General features: G+C 36.6%; 2 protein-coding genes across 3 annotated transcripts in view; both read right to left on the bottom strand.

Moving 5' to 3' along the window:
• LOC306866749 (death-associated protein kinase 2-like) overlaps positions 1-13990 on the bottom strand; it is a 32439-nt gene that overhangs the window by 3347 nt on the left and 15102 nt on the right. The window contains exons 4-9 of one of the 2 annotated variants that reach the window (XM_079412078.1): positions 9487-9625; positions 5644-5773; positions 5431-5479; positions 5298-5324; positions 4049-4201; positions 3573-3618 (exon numbers count right to left, since the gene is read on the bottom strand). In XM_079412078.1, the coding sequence (XP_079268204.1) occupies positions 3573-3618; positions 4049-4201; positions 5298-5324; positions 5431-5479; positions 5644-5773; positions 9487-9625 (544 nt within the window). Of the gene's footprint in view, positions 1-3572; positions 3646-4048; positions 4202-5297; positions 5325-5430; positions 5480-5643; positions 5774-9486; positions 9626-13990 lie in introns of both variants that reach the window. The other variant, XM_079412077.1, reaches the window with a different exon arrangement.
• LOC306866750 (death-associated protein kinase 3-like) lies at positions 1080-2923 on the bottom strand. The gene has a single exon (XM_079412079.1). The coding sequence runs from the start codon at positions 2317-2319 to the stop codon at positions 1798-1800; it is 522 nt and encodes a 173-aa protein (XP_079268205.1). The 5' UTR covers positions 2320-2923; the 3' UTR covers positions 1080-1797.

Raw genomic sequence — 13990 nt, 5'->3', positions numbered from 1 at the left:
CAACTACCAGGTGAAAAATCTTAAGTCTGATTGTTTATAAAATAAATAGCACACCTTTCCTCAATAAACCACATGATTTGAGGTATCATATCTGTAGCACAAACAGTGTTCACTGTAGAGTCCTAGCCCTAAGTATAAGCAATAGTAAAAGTGATGCCTTAACACATAATTGCACAAGTTCCAAGAAACACACACCCCTGAGGGACTGAGTACACTTCATCTCTTTCATCCCACAATGCACCACAGCCAGCTGCAGGACTAATGATCAGTAGGCGGTATGTACTGATGTATGTACATCATTCCAGTGCTTTATTCAGTATGGAAAGAAATAACATCGTTCACGTCAAGCAGCATGCTGGCATGACGTGCTGAAGAAAATGTCCAAGTGCTGATGTTCACAAATCAATACACATAACAAACATGACTTTTTGACGAATTTGACCACATGACAAAATTAAAGTATAAAGTAACAGGAATATATACTAAATTACATGTGCAAGAAAGAAAAGTCAGTTTAAAAGTTACATTAAAACTGGCAACGAGCATGTAGTGCTTTAAATAGGTATACATTCACAAATAAATTAGAAAACTTTTAAAGTTACAATTTATGGCCAAAATCATATTTATGCATCTGTAAATAAGAAAAACAACCCATGCATAAAGATGGAATGAAATCATAAAGGCTGACATAATTTCAACTTATCACTATTACTGTTCAAAGAAAATGTTTTGTATGTGTTTGGTCAGTATTTGACCAGAAATGAAAGTTACAAATAAACAACACAATTTTAAAGTCTGACTTTTGCAGGTACAGTAAATTTAATTCCAAACATGTCTCAAAAGTGTCTCAAACTAATGTTCTGTTGAGGTAATAATCTTTAAACAATAATTTAAGTGTTGGGATATAAACCTTATTAGCTTGGCTCATAAGTATTAATAAGTTGGCAATGTTTGGTGCATTATTTGGACTTGCTGCTTGCACATTTTTCTATTTCACTGCCTAAAAAAATGCTTGTCTTAAATCATTGTTCTTAATTTTTGTAATTTTTTTTCCATTCTTCCTTTTCTATTTTCACAAAAACTAAACTCTTAAAACATAAAAGTGCATTGATAAAAATTTCTTAAAATAGACCAGACATGTATCCACAGTTATAATGGTTGCCATAGACATCTTTTAAAGATTTATTTTTGGCATTTTTTGCCTTTATTAGGATAGGACAGAATATGAGACAGAAAGCAAAGTAGCAGAGGGGTGGGGGGGACTGGGAAAGGTCCGCGAGCCGGGACTCGAACTCGGGATGCCCGAAGCACAATGGCTCTATATGTTGGCGAGCTGCCCACGAGGCTATTGATGCCAAGGCCATAGGCATTTTTAACCTTATCAGCCCAGCTTATGAATATTAATTAGGCTTCAGTAAAGGTCTTTAGAATTTAAAGGGAAAGTTCACCAAAATTCTGATATTATTTACTTACCCTCATGCCATTTTAGAACTGTAAAGCTTTTTTTTCTTCTGTAGAACACAAAAGAAGATATTTAAAGAAATGTTCAAACATTCTTTGTTACGACGGGACAATAAAACACTGACATTTCCCAAAAAATCTTCTTTTGTATTCCTATACAGGCTTGGAATGACATGAGGATGAGTAAATGGGTGAAATATAATTTTAAATAGATCTTTAAAGCTTTAAAAATATAAAAAAATTTTTTACAGTGGTTAACATTGCTACTCTTTCAGCTATGCCTCTGAATTCACATCCTGCTTCTAATTAATTTTATTACAACTGAATTAATCTCCACTAGATGGACTCAGAAATGTCTGGCTGCGCTTGAGGACATCGATCGCCATCACAGGCCCTGCTCAGTAGCTCCTTCAGGGCCTTGGTCCCCTCATTGTTCAGAGCTGAGATGGATCCCAACCCCTCATTCCCAGCCTCTCCGTTTAGTGACCCCATAACCTCCTGCAACCATCTGAGTTCTGCGTTCAGCTCCTGTCTGAGGGAGCTCAGGTGGGCTTCTCTAGTCAGGTAGCGACTGTCGATGCTGGCATCGGTTGTCCTCAAGTCCTCCTGGAGGCCTTTCCTCAACGCCTCCGCTTTGCGAAACTCGTAGCGCACATGTGAGAGCTCCTGCCGAATACTTTCGCTTTCCTCTTTATACCAAGCTTCCTTCTCAATGTAGATGGAAAGAAGAGACTCAACGTCATCCTGAAGGGATTCACGCTTCTGAGCCACATTTTCGAGACCCATTTCCACCAACGAGATCTCCTCTAGAACGCTGGCGAAACGCTCAAAGTTGACATAGGTGTTGTTGGGTAGCATGCTGGAGTGGGATTGAATGGTGTACTCTTTCAGACGTTTGGTCTTCAGCTGCTGCGATTCCAGTTTTGTTTGCACCTCTATGGTGGCGCTGTTGTCCTCTGGCTGTTCGTGGGTCTTTGCATAGAGAAATTAGAAGTAAGAAGGAGTAAGAAGGTAGTTCGCTTTTTCACCAGGATGACAAAGCACTCAACTCACGCAACAGGTAAGCAGCAGATCCAGGCTAGAGAAGTTAATGCTGGTCTCGGGATGTTAGGTTGAGGAGAACAGCATGGTACACACAGGATTCAGTCGTCGATTAGAAGAGTTCATCAACATGCGATGACTTCCATGATGAAGACTTGCATGCATACGTGCATCTAGTAGTTGGCCAACATGGTAATACCAGGATTTGCTGTTTGGACATGGGATAATTCACCCAAAAATGATAGTTTTGGCATCATTTACTCTCCCTTGTGTCATTTCTAGGGATTTTTTAGTCTTTTTAGGGATGTTTTTTACTATTAAATGAACGTTAACAGGGTCCAAGACAACACTGGACCCCATTGCATGGACAGAAATGAAACACTTCTTAAAATATCTTCATCTGCGTTCCACCCCTGTTGAAAAAACCAGCATATGCCGGTTAGGTATGTTTTGAAGCATGGCAGCTGGTTTAAGCTGGCCCCTAGTTGGTCATGAGCTGGTTTAAGATGGTCCTGAACTGGTTATAAGCTTGTTATGAGCTGGTTTAAGCTGATCATGTGCTGTTTATAAACTGGTTATGAGCTGGTTTAAACTGGTCATGTGCTGGTCCTAAGCAACTAGCTTCTGCTCAGGACCAGCTCATAAACAGCTTATAACCAACTCAGGACCAGCTTTAAACCAACTCATGATCAACTAAGGACCAGCTTAAACCAGCTTCCATGCTTCAAAACATACCTAACCGGCATATGCTGTTTTTTTCAACAAGGACAGAAGAAATAAAGAAGGTCAAGTTGAAGTTTGAAACACATGAGGGTGAGTAAATGACAACAATTTTAACTTTTGGGTGAATTTTGCCTTTAATTGTACAATTCAATTAGAGTAGAGAGACGCATATGTAATATTACAGCAAGTTTTCCTGCCATTTGTGTGAAAACCCCGAGGTCAGTTTCAAGTTCAACACTCATGTATGTTATAATGGCAGTAAGAAGCATTCATTTAAAAAATGCCACATAAGAGTAGATAAAAATGCTTTCAACTGTGTATTTTTCCAACTTAATCCAAGTGGTTACCTTAATCCAGGGGTGGTTGAGTGCGTCTTGTATCTTAAGCCTCTTTCTGCAAAGAAAGCAAACACAAAGCAAACTAAAGGTAAATGCAAAAGAACTTCAAAACAGAGAAAGGTCAAGGAAACAGAGAAACTGAGAGAATGTAAGGTAGAAACTTCATTTGGACATATACGTAGCAAGCCTTAATAAAAACTTGATCTGTGAGAACTGGCCTGAGACATTATTTAACATATTAATCACGACAGTAATGAAAATTGCATGCTCATACCTGCCCAATAGTGTAAATTAAAAAAGCCTTTTTTAAAGGCCAGTGACAGAATCCTATGTGTGTGCTTATAAGAAAATTACATAAAACTGGGATTTCCTGGAGTTTAAGAATAACAAATTCCACTTAGACTCATTTTTTCCCCCAAAAAAAGTCTTGCTGAAGCCTTCACTGCTGTTTCTCATTTCAGCTGAACCCTGATTTGACTTCTCACCTCGTATCTTTCACCAGCAGCTGTCTTATGAAGCTTTTGGCAAGTTCACTGGTGCTGCCGAAGAACTCCTCATCAAATTCAAAGTTCACGGCTGAGATGTTCGCAAGAGTTTCCTGCTTAGAGTCGCCCAGGAATGGCGATGCCCCACTTAATCTGAAACAGAAAGACAAATACTTGACCTATGTGGAAGCACATTGGAAATTCCTGTTAATTAATTCCTGAAACTGATCCCACAGTGGAATCCAAACACGTGCTCACGTAGCTCATGTATCAGACAGCTGTTAAGTGCCATAATTATGTTCATAATGGCCATGGGTGGAACAGTATGGGTGCCGCTTTCTGACAGCCCAAGGCTCAACCTGTCACTCATTATTCACTTTTATGGTTTATTGCTATATTTATTTACCTTTACAATTATCTATGAATATATAAACATATGACCTGTTAATTACATATTTATTTAATACCTGTCGTTCATATATATTAATTTATCTGCCCAATATTTATTTAAAAATAATAATTTAATAATATTATTCAGGTTTTTATTTAATAATACATATTTATGTAATAATTCTTAGTTATTTGTTAATAATACTTTTTAATAATTACATTTAAAATTAATTTGAATTAAAAAAGTTATACATTTAAATATATGATTATAATAAACTGTATTTCAAAAACATTTAAAAAAACACACTGACCTCAAACTTTTAAATGGTAGTGTCATTTAAACTATTGCAACTGCAAACTATTGCATAAACCACTGCAGTACATGACTAAATAATTTTATAATTGGATATTGTTTATTCTACTATATTAAACATTTAGATGATCTATATTTCAAATAAGAAAATTCAATTCTACAAAATTATTGTCAGATTTATTCATCTAAACTAAAACCGCCCTACAAACGGAGCATTAAGTATCCTGGGTGTGATCAGATATTCATCTCATTAATAAAAAATAATGTTACACCCTTAATGGAAATTAACATTTTTAGGAATAATAAAAGAATCCTGATCATATTCACTTTGGCAGTGGGTGTAGCATAATGGGTGTTATTGTGTCTCATTATGAGAACCTCTCATTCATTATTCACCAGTGTGCTTCATCAATACATTTGTTCAGCATGTGACCTGTGTATGGAACTCAAAGTAATCTATCGATCACTCTGTGGAATGTCTATGAATGTCTGGATGTCCTGTTAGAGAAAAAAAAACGGAATCCACATTCCTCCATTCACACTCACAGGATGTATGTAATGACTCCGATGGTCCTGGAGGAAACAGAGGGGCGGAAGAGAGCACATGGTTAAGCCATAGCCGAGTATTGACGCTCGCTGTATGTAAAGTACAAAGCGAGATGTGCTTAAGAGTTCTCACCACATGTCTGCCTCTAATCCCAGTGGCTCATAGTTGACTATCTCTGGAGCTGAAAATAAACCAGGTTAGAGGCATCAGCTACATTTCATTCAAAACAACTGAGCTACGTGGGATGTCCAAAGATGGCAGAGAATTTCAGCCACATCTGACACATCAGTAATATGAAAATGAATCACTTGCTTTGCACTTTACATCATGAACTTTTGAACTTACCAACAAATTCTGGAGTCCCAAAAATGTTTTTGAACTCCACTCCGTCCTTAATCCTATGCGCCAAACCAAAGTCGATAAGCTTGATCCGCGGCAGATGGATATTGTTATCCAGCAGCATGACATTTTCAGGCTGAAAACCAAATAAATTACCAATTAAAAGCCTGAGCAATTAAAATTTAATCAATTTACATTTCCCTTGACATTATGGGTGTCACTGTATGACGGCATTGAACTGGTCATTCATTATTCACAATTCTTGTTTATTCCTACATTTGATTACATTTCAAATGATTGTGTGAACATGTGAACTGTTCATTTCATGTTTATTTGTTTATCTGATTCACATTTTCAATTATTTCCCCATGCATGGAATGTTTGATATTTTTATAATTGGATATTGTTTGTTCTACATTATACATTTACATGATCTATAGTTCTTAAAAAAAAAAGTAAATTCTACAATCAAGTGGGAAACACTTCCGTTCGATGTGACTAAATTGGGAGGAAAATGTAACTTAAATGAGAAAATAGTGAAACTGAAACATCTTGAGTTCACAAAACACATTGTACCCTTGCAAACCATTTTTGTATTGTTCATGACAATGATGGAAATACAAGCTTTCTATTTTCAAGTCCTTCTCAGCAAATGCTACTTGTCATATGCGTGTCTGGCTAATCAACGCTAACCTCCACCTCAGCAGTTTGCATGCTGATGAAGTGACTGAAGGTTTCGTGTAATTCTGAGGGACGTTGCGTGGGACTCAACACCTGTTATGTTCCCATATTAATGCCTCTACGTACTCAAGAGGTGAAAAGAGGCTGAGTTCAAGTGTGGAGGAGGACACACCACACACAAAGAAAGGCGAGAACTATATCTACACACACTCGCCACTTTATTAGGAACACCTTGCTAGTACTGGGTTGGACCCCCTTTTGCCTTCAGAACTGCCTTAATTCTTCGTGGCATAGATTCAACAAGGTGTTGAAAACATTCCTCAGAGATTTTGGTCCATATTGACATGATAGCATCATGCAGTTGCTGCAGATTTGTCAGCTGCACATCCATGATGCGAATATCCCGTTCCACCACATCCCAAAGGTGCTCTATTGGATTGAGATCTGGTGACTGTGGAGGCCATTTGAGTAAAGTGAACTCATTGTCATGTTCAAGAAACCAGTCTGAGATGATTTGAGCTTTGTGACATGGTGCATTATCCTGCTGGAAGTAGCCATCAGAAGATGGGTACACTGTAGTCATAAAGGGATGGACATGGTCAGCAATAATACTCAGGTAGGCTGTGGCGTTTAAACGATGCTCAATTGGTACTAAGGGGCCCAAAGTGTGCCAAGAAAATATCCCCCACACCATTACACCACCAGCCTGAACCGTTGAGACAAAGCAGGATGGATCCATGCTTTCATGTTCTTTACGCCAAATTCTGACCCTACCATCTGAATGTCGCAGCAGAAATCGAGACTCATCAGACCAGGCAATGTTTTTCCAATCTTCTATTGTCCAATTTTGGTGAGCCTGTGTGAATTGTAGCCTCCGTTTCCTGTTCTTAGCTGACAGGAGCGGCACCTGGTGGGTGTAGCCCATCTGCTTCAGGGTTCGACGTGTTGTGCGTTCAGAGATGGTATTCTGCATACCTTGGTTGTAACGAGTGGCTATTTGAGTTACTGTTGCCTTTCTATCATCTCGAACCAGTCTGCCCATTCTCCTCTGACCTCTGACATCAACAAGGCATTTTCGTCCACACAACTGCCGCTCACTGGATATTTTCTCTTTTTCGGACCATTCTCTATAAACCCTAGAGATGGTTGTGCGTGAAAATCCCAGTAGATCAGCAGTTTTTGAAATACTCAGACCAGCCCGTCTGGCATCAACAACCATTCCACGTTCAAAGTCACTTAAATCCCCTTTCTTCCCCATTCTGATGCTCGGTTTGAACTTCAGCAAGTCATCTTCACCTCATCTAGATGCCTAAATGCATTGAGTTTCTGCCATGTGATTGGCTGATTAGCAATTTGTGTTACCAAGCAATTGAACAGGTGTACCTAATAAAGTGGCTGGTGAGTGTATGTTAGCACCCTAAAAATTTACTGGCTACTTGCAAAGTCGCTGAATTTAGCTGATAGCTAAATTAGCTACTTTTTTGAAACAATACTTTTGTGAGCATGATATGGTGTGTTTTGTCAAACTATCAGTAAACATGTTTTTAGTAAGACAGTTATTAGTAAGATTTAGTAAGACAGTTACTGTATTACACCTCATGGAATAACAGTCAATTTTATTACTTTTCTTAAATAAGACATCCTTGATGACGTCTGTAGCCTACAAATGCGCCCTCCGGAGGACGCAGCCTCTGAAATGAGATGCAGCTTTTGAGTGTTATGCTAAAATAAACTAATCCAGTGACCTAATTAGTGGCTATATTAAATCTCAGAATTTAGCTTTCAGCTAAAATAGATATTTTCTTTTGTGAGGAAGGACATGTTTTGTTTACATAGGCTAGTTAGCATAGTGGATGCTGCACACTGGTGGTGGTTGAGGAGAGACCCCCCACCCCACATGATTGTAAAGCACTTTGGGTGTACAGCAATACACAATAAAGCGCTATATAAATGCATAATTTATTCATTCATTCATTTATATGTTATTTTGAACATGAGATTGTGTTATGCTAAGCTAATATCCAATGAGCTACTTCCTAAATCACGGAATTTAACTTTTAGCTAAAATAACTCTTTCATAAGCACAGAATGACAAGTTTTGTTCATATAGCGGTTAGAATGTGTTGTTTTGAGCAAGAGAGGGAGTTGTTACGCTAAATTATTCAGTTACCTAATTAGTCAATGGCTACTTTCTAAATATCTGTTAGAAAAATTAGCTATTTTTAGGAATGTTAATTGAAGTAAGCGAAATATAGTTATGAAAGTAATATCATTGAGTGAGCCTATTCACAGATAAAGATAAACAGTAAGATTGAGTATTAATTTGAATGAACAGCTGTTTTTGTTTACAAAGCAGTTAGCATATAAATACATTTTGCGCCAAACATTTGTGTTTGTGTAAAAAGGCCTTCATGCTTAGCGGATATCCAGTGATTTACTGCAGTTAGTCACTGTTATGTCCTGACTAATAGGCTACCAATTATTTCAGCATGGTACGTTTTGTTTACATAGCAGTTAGCATGTGCTGACTGGAGCAAGAGAAGGAGTTAGCTAAAGTAATATCTTTTGAGTGTCTCCGGCTGGCCTTGTAGAGCTCAAGCGTGCGCTGGCGACTATGGAGACGCAGCACTTATAAAAACAGGATGGAGATTATGGCAGAGAACAGCGTGGGTGACATGTCTCATCATGTGCCGCTGATAACCTTGTGTTAGAATGCCTGGACCTGGGCCAGCCGGGACGAAAAACACATGGGAATGGGGTGCAAACACACGTACGATCTCAGCCCATGATGGGACAGTGATCGGCACAGCGATTAGTTAGAGCTGTCATTAGCAGAGGAAGCTGTTTATGAGCTGAAAAGAGTGAAAGGAAGGAATTTCCTGACGGTTGACAGAAACACGGTCATGTATGCATTCCCAAGAAACAGTACAATGGCAGGTCTTAGAAAAGTGAATAGCTATTTTGTCATGCAAAGTTTCAGGTGTTGCCACGCAACAGACCCGATTGTTCTTCAGAAAAGGCCAATTCACCTCTGCTTGAGGAAGAGCTAAACTGTTGCCATGGCGACCATTATAGCTGTTTCTCGCCTCCGCAACCAAGCCATTTATAGGAAGCTATACGACTGACTCCGGATCTCTCAGACAAGCGTGGACAAAACTTGTTTTGTACCTTCAGGTCAAAGTGTGCAATTTTCTTAGAGTGCAGGTACTGAACTCCATTGAGGATCTGTTTGATGAATTCTGTGGCTTCCTCTTCACTCAGTGACTCCTTCTGAGCCAGGAAGTCGAACAGCTCGCCTCCTGAAACACTGAAAAATGACATTTCCATTGGTTAGAAGTGGTTTACATGTCTAACATGCAAACCAACAGACATATTCAAAGATGCAGTCGTGCAGCAAACGTAAGAAGCTGACTTTAAATATGCTGTGTCGTTTGTAATAATTTGATGTCATAATAAAGCATTACATTTCTTAAATATTCTTTTTTGTTTATCAAATAACCAAATTCTTATCTATTTAATATTTATCTGATTAACATTCATTTATTTTTCCCGGTGACATTTTCACTTTTTTATAATTGGATATTGTATTGTATTAAATTATGTATATTTCTAATAAAGATAGCAAAAATAGCTTAAAATATTTTTTTTGAAGAACAATTATTTATTTACTTATTTATCAGTGTAATGTTTTATTATATAATATAATGTATGTGATATGCATTTAATTTGTGTTTAATTATGTAGATACTTATTGACTTTAATTTATATCATTATTATTTTATCCATCCATTCATCACTGTAGCTTCCTTTTTTAATCATTGGATTTCATACTGTATATTGTAATTTAATTATGTACTGTATGTGGTGTATATTTCTAATAAAGTTGGTTGAGGAAAAAAACATTACATTTTTGAAGCGTTAATAAAATATTTATGTTTGATGAACTGATTTATTTATTGACTTATTTATCAATATAATATTTATATATTATATAATATTTTTATATATTTACCTAACTTGACTGATTATTTAATTTAATATTTATTTTTTTCATAAATTTATACTATTACATTTACTCATTTATACTATTACCATACTATTAATACTCATTTATCTGTTTAATGTATGTTCATTCATTCAATCATTCATTCATTCATTCATCAGTCCATCCATCCCTGTGGAATCTTTGCTATTTTTATAATTGGACATAATTTGTATATTGTAATTTAAGTATTTGAATACTTCTAATAAAGCATATTTCTAATAAAACTGAGAAAAAAAAGATAATCTCAATCCTACAATCTATTTATTAGACTACACTAAAATAGCCTCCTGACAGAGTGTACCCAGTGCACTTTTTATCTCACACATACAGAGATGTTCATCTCAATAAAAGGAGACTAGTAAACTTCCTCTGTGACATTTAACCACAGCAGCTTTAAAAATCGCTTAGTACAGCTCTTTTTATCATTAACATCAAAACACTTTATCGTAGCTCTGCAGAAATCTCTTTCCCATACACTCATTTTAGTACAGTCACATATCAGCTCAGCTGAACAAGTACACTATGTCTCCTTTTTGAAGCCTGACTATTTGATCCAGAAAGATCACTTAAAATGCAGAGCAGCTGACAGTCACAGACCGTCCATTCAGTCACAGTTCTGATTGGATTCAGGCCACAATTAGTCCTAATTGAGCTTCTACGCTCCCATGCACACATTACAGGCATGGTAAACCTGAGCCGGGCCTCCCAGCAACTCTAGAGCGCTGACATTTACTACAGCTTCCCCTACACATTCAGAGACAAACACACACGCCGAGGAAGTTTAAACTGCTCCCATTCCATAGCACAAGGGATCTTGGGTAATATTCAGTGGAAGTAATATGCCATCTTGGCACCTTTGGCATAATATTTACAATGTACAATGATTTGGGATGCACTAATCCTGATGTCACATACTATTTAGGATGGAGAATATGTGAAATGGGAGGTAGACTGCACCATGCAGCCATTTTTTCTCCTCTAATGCACCTGATCCAGTGAATCAGATGTTTGTTATGTTTAATGGCAGCTGAAACAGCTGTTATAGTTCAGGACTAGATGGTAAGCCTTTTTTCGAGGATGTCTTCAGAGACTGAAGTAGAGAACTACTGGTTCAAACAGCAGTGAGTAAGACTGGATGAGGGCGGCATACATTAGTCAACTAAAGAGCAATGTCATTTGAGGACTCGAACTTGAAATAAAGCAGTAGCTTGCATTGATTTAAAGGTACAACCTAGTTTGTTATAGTTTTAATGGATTTCCTATCACATTTCTGAAAATGGGCTTCAAATCCAGCTAATATTTTGATGGTTTTTTTCATTCACTGTACATTAAAGCTGCAGTCCGTAACTTTTCTTGGTTAAAAATGATCCGAAATCAATATTTGAGCAAGTACATAACCAGCCAGTGTTCAAAACTATCGCCTTACTTTAGCCCGATTCACAATGGTTAGCTTATAATAATGTTTTCTAATTTGAGTGGTACGGGTAGGTTTTTGCGGGAAATTCAAGCATGGCACTGTGTCATTACGTCACGTCTGTGAACATAAAGAAGTTGTCCCGGCTAATAGACTATATCGCACGTGAGGATCCTGCAGGTGCCGGATCATTTTATAGTCTTTTCTTCCAGCAGCTAGAATAATTAAATTTATCATTTTGATGGCGGATTGTGATCCAGAAAGGATTATGTGTTTATGAAACACTTGTGAATTAAATTTAATTATATTCCAGTTTTAAATGTGCTTCTGATTACAGATAGCCTGAGATTACACAGGATTTGTATATTAAAGAGACCAGTTCGAAGGGAGCATCATTTGCTTTTTGGGTTAAAAGAATTTCTTAATATGAAATTCGAATGGTATGACAATTAGTCGACTGTACAGAAATTGAAATCTACATGCTAGTACACACTATAGCTACTCACAGTCACACAATAATAATAATTAGAGAATACAGTATAACAGTAATAATAATTTGCACGGTTTAATGTGACATGAGCTAACCAATCTTTAGATTTAATCACGTTGGTAGCACGATTTATTGTAATGCTTTTTTCCTCAGTTGGGCAGAACAAACGTGACAGACTTGTTCCTTACTTGTTCAGATGGCAATATATGGTTAAAATTCATATTTGGGTCATATATTTCAAGACGTATGCTAGATTCTGTGATTGCAAAGTACAGAAAATATCCACACCGGTGCGGTGACTGACAGCCACACATACTCCTCAAAACATTAGATTCATCCGCGCTGGAGCCGTGCCGACTCACAACCCACGCAAGCAAGATAATTCCGCAAAAAGCTGCAATTCCAGGTTTTCAAAAGAGAGATGGCGACAAAGAGGCAAAACTTACGGACTGCAGCTTTAAGAATTTTTAAAGGTGCGGTAACAAAAACAGCCTTTTCTAGTTCGAAGGGTCAGAGATATACGGAAGCTTGTTTCAGCCACCAAATAAAAAATAAAAAGGTAATTGTAACTTTTTATCTCTAATTTCTCACTTACTCACAATTACAAGTTTATACTTCTGACTTTTTTCTCACAATTGCAAGTTATGAAAACAGAACTGTGAGATATAAACTAGCAGTTGTAAGGAAATGCCTGAATTGTGAGCTAACATTTTTTTAGAATTAGACTTTATAACTCAATTGTGCAGGATATAAACTTGCAAATGTGAGAAAAATTGTTAGAATTGCAAGACATAAACTCACAAATATGAGAAAAAAAGAAGCAGAAATGCAATTCTGACTTTATTTCTGACAATTGCGAGTTTATATCCTGCAATTATGGCTTTATAACTCGCAATTTATATAATATGTTTTTGACATTATGACTCACAAATTCAAGTTTATATCTCACAGTTCTGTTTATATATTTCTCAGAATTGCAAGGAAAAAAAGTCTGAATTTTGAGATATAAATTCGCAATTGCGAGAAAAAAGACAAAATTATGAAACAAAATTCGAGAAATAAATTCTGAATTGCAATTCTGACTATTTCTGATGAATGCGAGTTTATATTTCACATTTATAGCTTTATAACTCATATTTGCGAGTTTATATTCCAAAATTTGGACATTATAACTTACTAATTCAATTACAAGTTTAAATTACAATTACAATTACAAGTATCTTGCAATTCTACGTTTATATATTTCTCAGAATTGTTAGAAAAAAGTCAGAATTTTGAGATATAAACTTGCAACAGCAAGAAAAAAAAGGCAATTATATGACAATTGCAATTCTGACTTTATGTCTGACAATTAGGAGTTTATATCACGCAGTTTTGGCTTTACAACTCGCAATTGCACGATTGTATCTCATAATTTTGAGAAAAAAAATCAGACTTTATATTTTGCAGTTCTAGGTATATATGTCTCAGATATATTTATTTATATTTAGATATATTTCTTAGAATTGTGAGAAAAAAAGTCAGAATTGTTAGATAAGTCGCTATTACCTTACCTTATCTTATCTTATCTTTATTTTTTATGCCATGTTGGAAACAGGCTTCCATAGAGATGGAAGTGGTTGAGTAAAAACTAAATTAAATTGTCTTTTTTTGACATAAAGCCTTGAATTTGGCTTAGGGAAGCAGATGAAAAGGTTCAGGATATGGCCCCTATAGAGTGAAG

The sequence above is a fragment of the Barbus barbus genome (genome assembly GCF_936440315.1).
Source record: "Barbus barbus genome assembly, chromosome: 48".
Taxonomy (NCBI): domain Eukaryota; kingdom Metazoa; phylum Chordata; class Actinopteri; order Cypriniformes; family Cyprinidae; genus Barbus; species Barbus barbus.
Note: the sequence above shows the minus strand (reverse complement) of the source record. Positions and strands in the feature narration are given on the sequence as shown.

Excerpts from the sequence above, each read along its gene's own strand:
- LOC306866750 (XM_079412079.1), bottom strand. The coding sequence starts at position 2,319 with ATGCTACCCAACAACACCTATGTCAACTTTGAGCGTTTCGCCAGCGTT.